The sequence below is a fragment of the Callospermophilus lateralis genome, chromosome 9 (assembly GCF_048772815.1).
Source record: "Callospermophilus lateralis isolate mCalLat2 chromosome 9, mCalLat2.hap1, whole genome shotgun sequence".
Lineage (NCBI taxonomy): Eukaryota > Metazoa > Chordata > Mammalia > Rodentia > Sciuridae > Callospermophilus > Callospermophilus lateralis.
Window position 1 is genome coordinate 91,040,836 of NC_135313.1, and position 14,275 is coordinate 91,055,110.

Below are 14,275 nucleotides of genomic sequence, written 5' to 3' on the forward strand. Positions count from 1 at the left end.
GTGGTGCTGAGGATCCAACCCAGTGCCTCACGCATACTAGGCAAGTGCTCTGCCACTAAACTACAGCCCCAGCTCAATCCATGCTCTTTAAAATACAGCGAAGGGATATTTCTATTGTACCCAAAAAGGTATTCTAAAAATTACCTGTTGCAACATCTGACTTTGTATCAGGAGAAGTAGGTGGTGTCTCACAAAGCTCTGTATTTCTAGACTGGGAGTTTTCAGATGTGTCATTAGGTTCAAATGAGGCGGATGGAGTACACATTGAACTTTCTGACTGGCTGCCATTTGCCACTGATGTTTCACCTTTTAATGAGTGCATCTAGGTAGAAAATAAATGGGAATTTAATTAGCATATAAAAATCTGAATTTACCATAGCAGATGAGACTAAAATATGAGTTAAGCCAATTTGTACTAGAGATAAGTACTAAACTTTCATAAGTAGACAAATCTAAAATGTACAATCCTAAATATGACAAAATTACATAATGGAATTCAACTGCAAGTTGGTAAGAGCATAAAAAGAGCATATTAAATTCAAAGAAAAAGTTACAAGCTTATATTATTAGCCTCTTTCCCAAAGTGGATAGAAACAAGGAATTGAGTTTAAAGTCCTTAAGTCAGTCAAGCAATATATAGACAACAGGGCCTTAATGATAAAAACTCTCTCCTGCAACAAAATAATGGTGATATGCATTATGTGGTTAGGATGGGGGCAAAAGAGAAAACTGAATAAGAAGTTACTCAAGTATTAGGTAAAGGCATCTATATCTTCATAATGCTATTTTCAAAACCAATCCAGGAAGCCAGGCGTGCCAGTGCATGCCTGCAGTCTCAGCTACTTGGGAGGTTGGAGCAAGAGGTTCACCTGAGCTCAGGAGTTCTAAGTCAGCCTGGGAAACGTAATAGCTCCTCACCCACCTTTTTTTTTTGGTACAAGGGATTGAACCCAGGGATACTCAACCACTGAGTCCCATCCCCAGCCCTCCCCCTTTTTTTTAAGAGACAGAGAGAGAGAGAAAATTATTTAATATTTATTTTTTAGTTTTTTGGTGGACACAACATCTTTATTTTATTTGTATGTGTGGCTGAGGATCGAACCCAGCACCCCGTGCATGCCAGGCAAGCGCGTTACTGCTTGAGCCACGTCCCCAGCACCCCCAGCCCTTTTTAAAAAACTATTTTCTTTAGAGACAGGGTCTCACTGAGTTGCTTAGGGCCTTGCTAAGTTGCTGAGGCTGGCTTTGAACTTGCTATCCTCCTGCCTCAGCCTCCCGAGTTGCTGAGATTACAGGTGTACACCACCACACTTGGGTTAAACAACACCTCTTAAAACAAAAAAAAACAGTCCAGGAAGATGGTCTTTATACTTTTTAAGTTTAATAGTATAGCAGATTCTTTATACAGAGGGTCTCTAAAAATATTCCAATGTCAAACTCTTATTGATAAAAGATCAATTTCCTGTATTTATGCAAAAAACAGTTCTATTCCTCCTCACCTGTCGGACTTTGTGAATTCTTGTAACGAGTTCGTCTGCAGAAACACTTCCAGCTATTACTTCCAAAGGGATTCCACTGTCTCCAATAAAGAAACTGGATGGAACACATACTACAGGATCTGTAGTTTAATTAAGTCTAACAATTCATGTGAAACAAAAGGATAATTTCTGGAAACAATACTGATAACAACTTATTTTTGTGAATTTCATAATACAATCCACTAACATGTTTATAAAATAATTTCAACTACCATAACTATAGTGTATGTGGTAAATAAAATGATTTATAATTTACTTATTTTTATACTGAGGACTGAACCCCAGGGGAGTTTTACCACTGAGCTGAATGCCAATTCATTTTAAAACAGGGCCTTTAAGTTGCTAATAAGCTCAAACTTAGAATTCTCCTGCCTCAGCCTCCCAAATTGCTGGGATTACAGTCATGTCACGGTACCTGGCTATAAATGAAGACATACTCCCCATTCTTCTCCATTGAGATATATATGTATATATAAATAAATACATATCTTTCTACCAGCTGCCTCTTGACAGCTACTTCTAATATTTCAACCAAATTGTTCCATGTGGCTTTTTAGATATTCACACTAAAAGAACAAACTGTATTCTCCCATTAAACACATGTATTATCTCAAAGGACACTATGTAATATGTTTCTGCAACTAAGAATTTAAGGTTTTCTGAATAAAAAACCACAATTACTAAATTTTATGAATTAGCCAAAAGAAAGGTAAATGTATAAATTGTGTTAGTATCATATAAAACCAATTGTTCATTGAAAGGATACAAATTTGTGAAAATTGTAGGCAGGCTTCACTGTAAAACAAAATGGAAGAGAAGAATCACTAGATGAATGCAACTATTTTCCAAAACTGTTTTTTTAATAAAACTTCTTGTATCAGTCACAACTCTTTTTTCTGAAAGTAATGGCTGAAAGCAAAAATTGTAACTCTGATTCATAAAACTTTTTTGGGTTTATTTTTCTTATAATTTTCAGATTAAAAAAATCATTTGCTCTTATAATCAACAAAACTGGATTTATTCAGTATCTACCATGATGCTTCTTCAGCAGCAAGTATACCTGAATACAAAATTTAATCTGTACAAGATAGAATTACGACTTACTTGTGCATGTGAACATAATATTCTGAAACAAAGGATTCCAAAAAAACTAAACATCCACCAATAAAAACTGATTAATTATACAATCACAAAAAAGGAAAAAGGTATAGAAAAGTGGATGAATGCCACCATTTTTGTAAAAAAAACGGGAAGAATTTTCTTAATTTGGTTGTCCCCAGAGAAGGGAACTGGGTGGTTAGGAATGGGAAAGGCTAACACCAATAAGATATTAATTAATGTAGAGTAATGTAGATTGATTCCAAGAATTAATTCTCATGTCTTCCATATTTCCAACAAACCCTTATATTCTTCCTGCTATTAGTGACTCTAAGAGGTGCTTTATGGAAGACAATAGACAATATAAATAAAATGATATGATGTATTTGACTGATTCTGTTTTCAAAACACAAAATAACAACAACAACAAAAAAAAAACACAACAAGGGACTGGGGCTGTAGCTCAGTGGCAGAGCACTTGCTAGCATGTGTGAGGCACTGGGTTTGATCCTTAGCACCACATAAAAATAAACAAAATAAAGGTATTTTGTCTATCTACAACTACAAATAAACAGGGATGGAAATATAACTCAGTGGTATAGCACTTGCCTAGCACATGTAAGACCCTAGGTTTGATCCCACTGCCGCCCCCACCAAAAAAAATAAAAAATAAAAAAATAAAAAAACCCCTAGTATAGGACTGGGGTTGTGGCTAAGCGGTAGAGCACTCACCATGTGTGAGGCCCTGGGTTCGATCCTCAGCACCACATAAAAATAAATAAATTAAATAAAGGTATTGTGTCCAACTACAACTAAAAAATAAATATTTAAAAAAATAATTAATACAGCTCAACAAATGTAGTTTGGTGAGCTGGGGATATAGCTCAGTTGGTAGAATGCACAAGGCGTGTGGGTTCAATCCCCAGCACCACACACACACATACATACACACACACACACACACACACACACACACACACGGAACTGTTGGGAACTGTTGTATAAGGCAGGCCATACTATAGTTTTAATTATAATATTTTTGTTAATGTAGAAAATTTTTTAAAATATTTCCTTTAGTTGTACATGGACACAATATCTTCATTTTATTCCTCTTTTTGTATTTGGCACTGAGGATTGAACCCAGTGCTTCACACATGTGAGGCAAGCACTCTAACGCTGGGCCACAACCCCAGCCCCAATGTGGAAAATTTCTAAATAAAAAAGTTTAAAAGCCTATAAGTTTAGTTAAACATTTTCATCTTGTGATTTTTAAACACATTATTTATTCTGATACTATCAATATCAAAAGGCAGGAATACCACTGTGTAATTGCTAATGAGTTACTCTTCCTAGGTAGTGATCACTATTGACTTCTAACATCACACAGAAAGATAACAAGGTATTATAGCACTATCTAAAAAGTGATCTTAAAGGGGGAGGACGAACCTGAATCTATCTACCAATTTATAGAAAACAGGGGACAGAAGAACTAAGGAATAGAGTAACTGTACAGAATAAATGATTTATTTTTTCAAAACAAATTACAAAGTAAAAAGAGGTGAAGGAGAAGTCAACAGACTAAAAGACTTCAGAAAGATCCAAATGATCCTGAATCAAAAGAACTATGAAACATCAATTAATAAAACTATGACTTTGATAAGAAAGTTGAAAATTTAAACAATTATTAATAAAATTAAATAATTATGAGTTTGTTTCTGAAGTATCACAGTTAAGTTTAAAAAATTAAGCACTGTTATCCTTCAGACACACGGAAGTATTTATAGACGAAGTGATGTGATGACTATGATTTCTTTCAAAAGCATATGGTTGGCCTGGGGTTGTGGCTCAGAGGAAGAGTGCTCACCTAAGCATGCGTGAGGCACTGGGTTCGATCCTCAGCACCACATTAAAAAAATAAATAAAAGTATTGTGTCCACTTACAACTAAAAAATAAATGTAAAAAAAAAAAAAAAAGCATATTGGATGCCTGGTGTGGTGGCACACACTTGTGGATATTTTGTATTATGAAGGATCTATAAATGTCCCTATCCCTTTGGAATTAAATAGGTCCATCCCCAAAAATAGGTTCCAAGAAAGTGTTACTTGCAGAGGTATTCAATATATGGCTTACACTTAGTTCCAAGTTCTTGGAAGCTAGAGACCACAATTCTTTTGCATTCCTGCTACATGTTACATAGCTGCTCAGTAACTTGAAAAACCTGAGATTTTTTTCAGCTAGATGCAATGACGAATTTTGAAAAAAAAAAAAAACAATTAGAATTTCAGTTCTCACTATGCCTTAGATACCTACAAACATGACATCAGCATTTTTATAGTCCAAGAGTAACATCCATAAATCACAACAAAAGACCACAATTATCAAATAAAAGAAGTGAAAATATTAAAGCATAAGCAAACCTTTTGGTATCGATTTTAATAGCAACAAAACTGTTTGAAGATGCTTCTGTCACTTTCTCATCTTCCCAACTTGCAGCCATCTCTGTAGACTGCTCATCATCGCCTGTAAAACATTTTAAGAATTCTTAAAATACACAGCCAAGATTTGCTGAGTCCAAATTATTTTTTCTGGAAAACTGTAACTTCAAATAAAATATAATATCATATGTAAAAATCCATCAAGGGCTGATGATACAACTCAGTGGTAAAGCATTTGCCTAGCATGCACAAGGCCCTGAATTCGATCCCCAGCACCACACACACAGAAATCCACTGCTGACTTATATGTTGAGAATATTTACCTACTCACATTTTTTTAACCTTATATCTTTATTTTCTTTAGTTTTTTTTTAAAATATGGTGCTGGATATTGAATCCAGTGCCTCACGTGTGAGCCACAAACCCTAGCCCTTACCTACTCATTTTTATAAGCTGCTTTCTTCCAGTATGCACCTCCTTCCTTAATTCAATCTGCCCTTTGCCTTCCTTATCTCAGGTATCTGTTTATGGTAACTCCATCCTTTCAGTCCTGAGGCCAAAAACCTTAGTTAAACTGGGCATAGTGGAATATGCCTAAAGTCCCAGACACTTGGGAGGCTGAGACAGGAGCACTGCTTAACCCACGAGTTAGAGGTTGGCCTGGACAACTCAACAAAACAAACAGGTCTGGGGATATAACTCGGTGGTAGATAATTGCCTACCATGTATGCAAAAACAACAAAACACTCCCAGTTTTCCAAGGATTCTTCATACTGCTTTCCATATTTTTTTTTGAGAATTTTAATTTTTTTTTTTTTTAAAGTTTTCGGCGAACACATCTTTGTTTGTATGTGGTGCTGAGGATTGAACCCAGGCCACACGCATGCCAGGCGAGTGCACTACCGCTTGAGCCACATTCCCAGTTCCCATGCTTTCCATATTGGCTGCACCAATTTGCAGTCCCACCATCAATGTATGAGTGTGCCCTTTTCCCCACATCCTTGCTAACACTTATTGTTGTTTGTATTCTTAATAGCTGCTATTCTGACTGGAGTGAGATGAAATTTTAGGGTAGTTTTGATTTGCATTTCTCTAATTGCTAGAGATAAACATTTTTTCATATATTTATTGGTTGATTGTATATCTTCTTCTGAGAAGTGTTTGTTCAGTTTCTTGGCCCACTTATTGATTGGGTTATTTGTTTTTTTGGTTCTTTATATTTTTTTTAGTTTTTTATATTCTGTAGAGATTAGAACTCTATCTGATGTGCGTGTGGTAAGAACCTGTTCCCAATTAGTAGGCTCTCTATTCACCTCACTGATTATTCCTTTTGCTGAGAAGAAGCTTTTTAGTTTGAATCCATCCCATTTATTGATTCTTGATATTCATTCTTGTGCAATAGCAGTCTTATTAAGGAAGCTGGGGCCTAGACCAACATGATGGAGATTTGGGCCTATTTTTTCTTTTAACAGATATAGTGTCTCTGGTTTAATTCCTAAGTCTTTGATCCACTTTGAATTGAGTTTTGTGCATGGTGAGAGATAGGGGTCTAATTTCATTTTGTTGCATATGGAGAATCCTTGGAAAACTGGGAATGGAACCACCATTTGACCCAGCTATCCCACCCCCTTGGTCTATACCCAAAGAACTTAAAAACAACATACTACAGATGAAGCCAGATTTAAAGATAGGTAGTTAGTGTAGTTTAGTAACTCAGTCAAACAGAAAATGAAGGGTATGTTGAGAATGAAGTCTGGGAAAAGCAGAACAACTCTTGGAATGTTAATGTCCCCAAGGCCCAGAGCCCAACCCAAAGAAATATTAATGAAACAGTTCCCAGCAAACTTGAAGATGCTGACCCAAAAGTCCTTCCTGCCCAGATTACTTCTTTGGCCCACCTGTGCCCCACCCTTCCGGCTTTCCCATCTACATTCCATCACTGAAAGATAACAGAACAAAGGACAGGGGGGAAACTAGATTAAGACCTTAGCTATAAAAAGGGGAAAACATCGCCCTTCTATGGCTTCCACCTTCTGGGTCTCCTTCTTCCTCCAGGAGAAGTCTTTTCTAATGTCCTTTAATAAAGCCTCTACTTCCCACTCCAAACTTGCCTCGGAGTGCTTCTCTGGTGTTCTCTGGGGAAGCAAGGACTCCTCAAGGGTAACACAGGGACACAGCCACATCAATGTTTACATACAGCAGCACAATTCACAATAGCTAAACTGTGGAACCAACCTAGATGCCCTTCAGTGGATGAATGGATAAAGAAAATGTGGTACATATACATAATGGAATATTATTCAGCATTTCTTTTATAAATAAAATTTGCAGGTAAATGGATGGAGGCAGAGAATATAATGCTAAGTGAAATAAACCAATCCCCGCCCCCCCAAAAAAAACAAATGCCAAGGAAGTCTCTGATTTAAGGATTCATAACAGGCTGTGGGGCAGGGTGGAGGATGGGAGGATTAAAAGAACTCTATAGATAGGACAAAGGGGAAGGAGGGGAAGGGAGGGGACAAAGGGGTAGGAAAGAGGGTGGAATATGATGGTCATCATTATCCTAAGTACATATATGTAGACATGAAGGATGTGATTCTACTTTGTGTACAACCAAAGATATAAAAAATTGTGCTCTTTATGTGTAATATGAATTGTAATGCATTCTGTTGTCATATATAACAAATTAAAAAAAATAAAGTGGAAAAAACAAAAACAAAACAAATCAACTTTAGTTGTCCTTGACTCCAGTTGACCATCTCCAAAATATACTTGGAATGTAACTATTTCTTACCACTTCCACAGTACCACCCTAATCCAAGCTACACATTTCAGCTAAAATAGCTTCCTAACTGGTCTCCCTGCTGGGTCTATTAACATAGCAACTTTCTTTACAAAGAAAGATAATATCGTCCCTTTCTCAAATTTGTACAATAACTCCCCATTATTCCCAAAGTAAAATAAGGGCCATCGGCTCTACACACGGAGCTTCTAATTTACCTCTCTGAATTCATTTCCCATTTTCTTTCTTTCTTTTTTTTTTAAGACAAAGAGAGAGAGAATTTTAATATTTATTTTTTAATTTTCATCGGACACAACATCTTTGTATGTGGTGCTGAGGCTGGAACCCAGGCCGCACGCATGCCAGCGCAAGCGCACTACCCCAAGCGCACTACTGCTTGAGCCACATGCCCAGCCCCCATTTGCTTTCTTGTTATTCCTTTCTTTTCTATTCCTCAAATACAAAAGACACTCCAGATTTCTGGTCTTCAATCAGCTGCTTTGAATTTTCTTCCCCAAATATCTACATGATTAACTCTCAATTCTCTTTACCTCTCTGCTCAAATATCACCTACTCAGTAAAGTCTTCTGTAATTTCCACCTACAAATTATATCCTCAGATACTTGCAAAGCTCTCTTGTTTTTTTTTCCCCAGTATTACCTATCATTTTCTAATATACTATGTGTTTTACATTTACTGTTTATTATCCTTTTCCTCCAGCAAGAAAGTTCCACAAGAGCAAAAATTATTTTCCATGTTATACATTCAAATCCCTAAAAGAGAACTTAACATATAGTAAATACTCAGCATATAGTAAGCACTCAGTAAGTATTCAACAAAATGAATAGCTAAACTTCTGGCACAGTAAGAATCTTACTCTAATGTACAGTCTTAAATAAACAAGCCAATAATCTAAATGTCAAAAACATAAGTTCCTTCTTCATATTTTACCTGATTCTATTTACCAAAAAGAACCAATATTAACAGTTTGGCAAGTATTAAGGCTAAACATCAGCCAGGCATGGTAGCACATGCCTGAAATTCCCGCGGCTCAGGAGGTTGAGGCAGGAGGATCACAAGTTCAAAGCCAGCCCTGGCAACAGCAGGGGGCTAAGCAATTCAGTGAGACCCTGTCTCTAAATAAAATACAAAATAGGGCTAGGGATGTGGCTCAGTGGTCTAGTGCCTGAGTTCAATACCTCTCCAAAAACAAAACAAACAAAAAATGAAACATTGTCTGCTCTCTTTGGGGCTTAAAATCTAACAGTATAAAAAAAATTTAAACCAGTGGACAACTATAAATGCTTACAGTAATAAACACTATTTAAAAAAAAAAAAAAAAAAAGAACTAAAACGACAAGAGACCTCTTTCCAGTGGTCAGGGAAACTTTTTCTAAGGTAACCTGTGAGGCCCTGCTGGGTTCAATCCTCAGCATAAAATATATAAATAAAGGTATTGTGTCAAATTATATCTTAAAAAAAAAAAAAAAAAGAAAGAAAGAAAAAATCTAAGTCAAGCACCAGAGTTCCCCAACCAGAAGAAATACATATGTATGGAAAGGCCTAAGGAACTGTGACTGCCAGTTCAATGGGGAGCACAAGATGAGTTAAAGAGTCAAAGATGACTCCCAAGGGCTGGGGTTGTGGCTCAGTAGTAAAGTGCTTGCCTAGCATATGTGAGGTACTGGATTTGATTCTCAGCACTGCATATAAATAAATAAAACATCCATCAACAACTAAAAAAATCTTAAAAAAAAAAAAAAAGATGATGACTCCCATACTTATGATTTATCCAACTGAATGTACAGTGGCCACTGAGAAATTTCACGCTGGGGGAGAAAAACATATACTTTTAGGCTTGAGAATCAACTGTGAGGGATCTAAATGAGGATGTCACTATAAGTGGCTAGAAGTATGGATGTGTTTATGAGGTTCCCTCACCTTTAATGTACCATGTGGTCAGGATCCCAAACTCCACAATCCCATTGCTAGCCTTTTGGGGGCAACAGCTGCCACAACAGCAGAGGCAGAAAGTTGAATAAAACTTTCAACTCAGACCTTTTTTTAAATACTTACTACCCAGTGCAATAACCAATTGTCAATTTTATTATCTTTAGTTTCTTACTCTATTTATCACTCTATGAAGTTAGATGGGCCTATGATTTTAGGAGAAAACAAAGTATCCTTGATAGTATTAGCAGTATCCAAAGGCATTTAAATTCTGAAGCAAGCTGCACACCTTTTATAGCCTGCCCTTCCAATCTAAAAGATCAAATTGCTTAAAACTTGGGCTGGGGATGTGGCTCAAGCGGTAGCGCGCTCACATGGCATGCGTGCGGCCTGGATTTGATCCTCAGCACTACATACAAAGATGTTGTGTCTGCTGAAAACTAAAAAATAAATATTAAAAAATTCTCTCTCTCTTTAAAAACAAAAAACAATGTTTAAAAAAAATTGCTTGAAACTTAGTAATAGGGTCTATATTAACAAACAACAAAAATCAAACAAAACCCCCCAAACAAAATGAAAAACAGTAAGTGGTGTCTGATATTAACAAATTTAAGCTGGCCTCAGGACACCAGTTAGTGAACAGAAATACACCTTCACTCCACACTCCTGGATTACTGCAACAAAACCAAATTATCTTGCTTTACCTCTTTCAATTTAAACAGTTACAACTAAAAATCCTTATTAATTTGCTGGCTAAAGTAGCAATAATCTTTCTAGTTTCGACTGTACAACATTCTTTAATTCATCCATGAAAATTTCATTAGAGGGTAGGGGTTGTAGCTCAGTGGCAGAGTGCTTGCCTAGCCTATATGAGGCACTGGGTTCAACTCTTAGCACCACATAAAAATGAGCAAATAAAATAAAGGCATACTATCTATCTGTAATGAAATTCTTTTAAAAAATTTCATTAGATAAAGCCAGGTGGTACATGCCTATAATCTTAAATATTGGGAGGCTGAGTAGGAACATCATTTGAGACCAAGAGTTGGAGGTCTGCCTGGGCAATATAGCAAAACCCAGTCTAAAAATACCAAAAAAAAAAAAAAAAAAAAAAAGCAAATTTCATTAAATAAAAACAACTCACCTAAAATGTCTCCCACTTGAATAGTTCTATGAACCAAAGTATACTCTTGAGATCACTCCTTCTAACCATAAGGATATTTTATTACATTGCTATCTTATTGTTGTGGGTCTCAAATCTAAGAAAATCATGGCAGTTCTGGATATATTGTTCAAAGTTATGAACAAAACTCTAGGCAATCTGAAAGTGTTGCAGTTTTATGAGTACACAGTGTCTACATATTCCTAGAGTAAAACTAATCCTACTTAGTATTGGGGATTAACCAGTAAACCTCTAGAAAAGCTAACTATATTTTGGAACAGATCAAGAGACAGATCTTGTCAACAATCTTTCTACATTCAACAGAGTTGTTAATATTCTCAATCCATGTAATACCTGCTCATCAGTATCAAAACCCATAACTTTATTCCAAAGACTTACAATAGTCTTTGGGTTTCTAAATATTTGTTAATCAAATCTAGCATTTTGGGCTAAGGATGTCACTCAGTGTAAGAACACTTGCTCAGTGTGCAGGAGGCCCTGCGTTTCATGGCTAACACTAAAAAAAAAAAATATATATATATTATTAATATTTATTTTTTCAAATTAACTACCTCAAGAATGTCTTTTAGGAATGTTTAGACATCACCAATTATTTTCTGTTAAAAAAATATGACTACCATAGTCCTAGATTTTATTTCTACACCAGTTAAAATTATTAAGCAACCTATACCTGTTCAGTTTTTTGTCTTAAACAAAAAGGTGCTGGGCACTGTGGCACAGGCCTGTAATCCCAAATACCTTTGAGGCTGAGACAGGAGGACTGAAGTCAGCCTAGGCAACTTAGCAAAATCCTGTCTCAAAATAAAAAGGGCTAGGGCTGGGGCTGGGATTGTGGCTCAGCCATAAAGAGCTCACCTAGCATATGCAAAGCCTTGGGTCCAATCCTCAGCACCACATAAAAATAAATAAAATAAAATATGTGTCCAATTACAACTAAAAAATAAATTAAAAAAAAAATGGTGAGGATGTAGCTGGTGATAGAATGCCTCTGGGTTCAATCCCATTTTGGGGGTGGGGCACACTTTTTTTTGAAGTTAACAAATAAGATGTAAATTTGGGGCTCAGAGTAGAGTGCTTGCCTAGCAAACATGAGGCATTGGGTTTGATCCTCAGCACCACATAAAAATATAAATAAATAAAATAAAGGTATTGTGTTCATCCACTGCTAAAAATTTAAAAAATCAAAAAGATGTAAAATTTTCACGTGTGTGACACTGATATAAGCCACTTTATGACTGTGGACCCAAGTTCCTCATCTATAAAACAGTGATGATAAAACCTGTTTTACCTACCACAAGGATCAATTGAGATTTTATGTGAAAAACAATTTAAAGTGCCATAAACCTATTACTGAACTCATAATAAGCATAATGTCAACAATTTCACTTCATTTTTACCCATGTTTTTCCCAACTTCATTATAGCAGTAATTTATGAAAAATATAACATAACCCCAGGACAGCCAATAAAAACTATTCAGCTCTTCTAATTAACAGCAATAAAAATTTAGCACAACGAAACAATTAATATTCCAAATTTAATGCTAAAATTCATTTTCAGCAACATGCTCTATATCTCAAGGAATAAAGGTCTAAGAACTACTAAGAGATATTAGGAAAGTTACCACTAAACCGTTACTAAACAAGTAGCTGGAGAAATATACCTCAAATTAACAGTGGTTACAAATACTGGTCTAAGGAATGACAATGCGCAAAACCACAGCGGCAGGCGGTTTACTGTAAATCTACAAAATTTCAGTGATAAAACAGAAGCATATGGAGCAAAATAATACAGTGCGCAACATATGGTAAATTAATTAGTACATGTTCTAGAAAACTCTGTTAATTTTAGGCTAGGAAAACAGTGGGAAGAACCACAGATTTCATTAGTACTTCTTTTAAACCAAATGTGAAATACAAAAAAATTCTAAAAATCAACTTGCAATAAAGTAGTTATTCCATCTTAGACCACCCCCTCAGCACTATCATTAAAAATTTTTTAAACCTCTACAAGCTCAAAAGTTTGCGTTTCAGGTGTTAACACAGTAACCCCAGCAACCGTGAACATCAGGTGGTTTCTCTTTGTTGCTTACCGATGACACAGCTTTCTTCCTCAGTCCATTACTAATTAGGATCCCAATCACTTGCCTACGGCCTATTCTCACCCCCACCTGCACAGGGGAACTGAAGGGCGTCCAAGCATTCCGATGAGGGACTAAGGGACTCGGAGGGGCGCGGGATGGGGGCTTTGGGGGTCCTTCCGCGTCGGCTCCTCGAGGGGCGCGGGTGAGAGCCTCGGCGGGGAAGAGCGCAGCTGGGGAAAGAGGGCCTTGCTCCCGCGTCGCCTGGCCAAGTGCAGGGAGGTTTCGGCGGGGCTCAGAGTGCTTTAGGGGCCAGGCCCAGACGGTGCCTCCGGCCTCGGTGCCAGGAGAGGCGAGTGGAGGGGCGGGCCTGCTGCATCCCAAACGGACCGCGGATGCGCTGAGAGGCCGCCCGGGCCTCTCGGGGCACTGAGGAAAGACTGGGGACGCCTGGGGTCCAAGAGCTGGGCGCCTGGGGGAACCTGGAGGCGGGGCTGCATCTGTGCCTGGGCGCGGGATGTCAGGCTGCGTAAGCCGAGCGGTGCCAGTGTATCCAGGAGGAAAGACCCGCGCCTGAGGCAGAGCAGAAGGCGACAGTAGGCCCAAGGGGGGTGTCCCAGCCGCATCTCGAACCCTCCCCCCACCTCACCTGCCACAAACACCACGAAGACCGCGCCGCTCCTCTTAGCCGACGCGATGGCGGCGGGAATGGCGCCCTGGAACCACAGCATCGCTCCCCTCGGGCCCAGGAACTCGCTCCGTTTGTAGTCACAGCAGTACTGGCGCTGGTCCCGCCCTCCCCCTTCGTCGGGCCCAGCGGCCCCCGCAGCCTCAGCTGGTCCGGCCCCCGCCTCCCGCTCCTCACAAACGCGCACTCCCGTCAGCGGCTCCTGGGACGCGCGCAGGCGCGCGCGTGGCAAGGAGCGCTCGCGTCACGCCGCCGTCGGCGCAGCGTCCAAGCGCCGTGTCTCGTTGGCAAGTCAGTGCGTGCGCGCGCCCGATACACCTCAGGCTTTGCCATCCGGGAAGTGGAAAGAGGCAGTGAGAAGGATGACTAACCGCTACGGCAAGTCGGCGTCGCTGGCAGTTGAGGCATGGCGGGAATTGTAGTCTTGGGCGTGTTTGTGGTTTCCGAGGCAGCACGAAAGGGGAAGTAGTGAGCGCCGCTACACAACTGTGAAGAGGGAGAAGGAAGCAAAGAAGTGTGTC

The 14,275-nt window shown here is 38.5% G+C and overlaps 1 protein-coding gene across 1 annotated transcript in view; it reads right to left on the reverse strand.

Annotated features, from left to right (window-relative positions):
- Ubxn4 (UBX domain protein 4) overlaps positions 1-14,009 on the reverse strand; it is a 39,510-nt gene extending 25,501 nt beyond the window's left edge. The window contains exons 1-5 of the mRNA XM_077110286.1: positions 13,716-14,009; positions 5,055-5,157; positions 2,305-2,333; positions 1,500-1,618; positions 145-322 (exon numbers count right to left, since the gene is read on the reverse strand). Of these exons, the coding sequence (XP_076966401.1) occupies positions 145-322; positions 1,500-1,618; positions 2,305-2,333; positions 5,055-5,157; positions 13,716-13,797 (511 nt within the window). The 5' untranslated portion in view covers positions 13,798-14,009. The remainder of the gene's footprint in view (positions 1-144; positions 323-1,499; positions 1,619-2,304; positions 2,334-5,054; positions 5,158-13,715) is intronic.
- Positions 14,010-14,275: the final 266 nt, after the last annotated feature.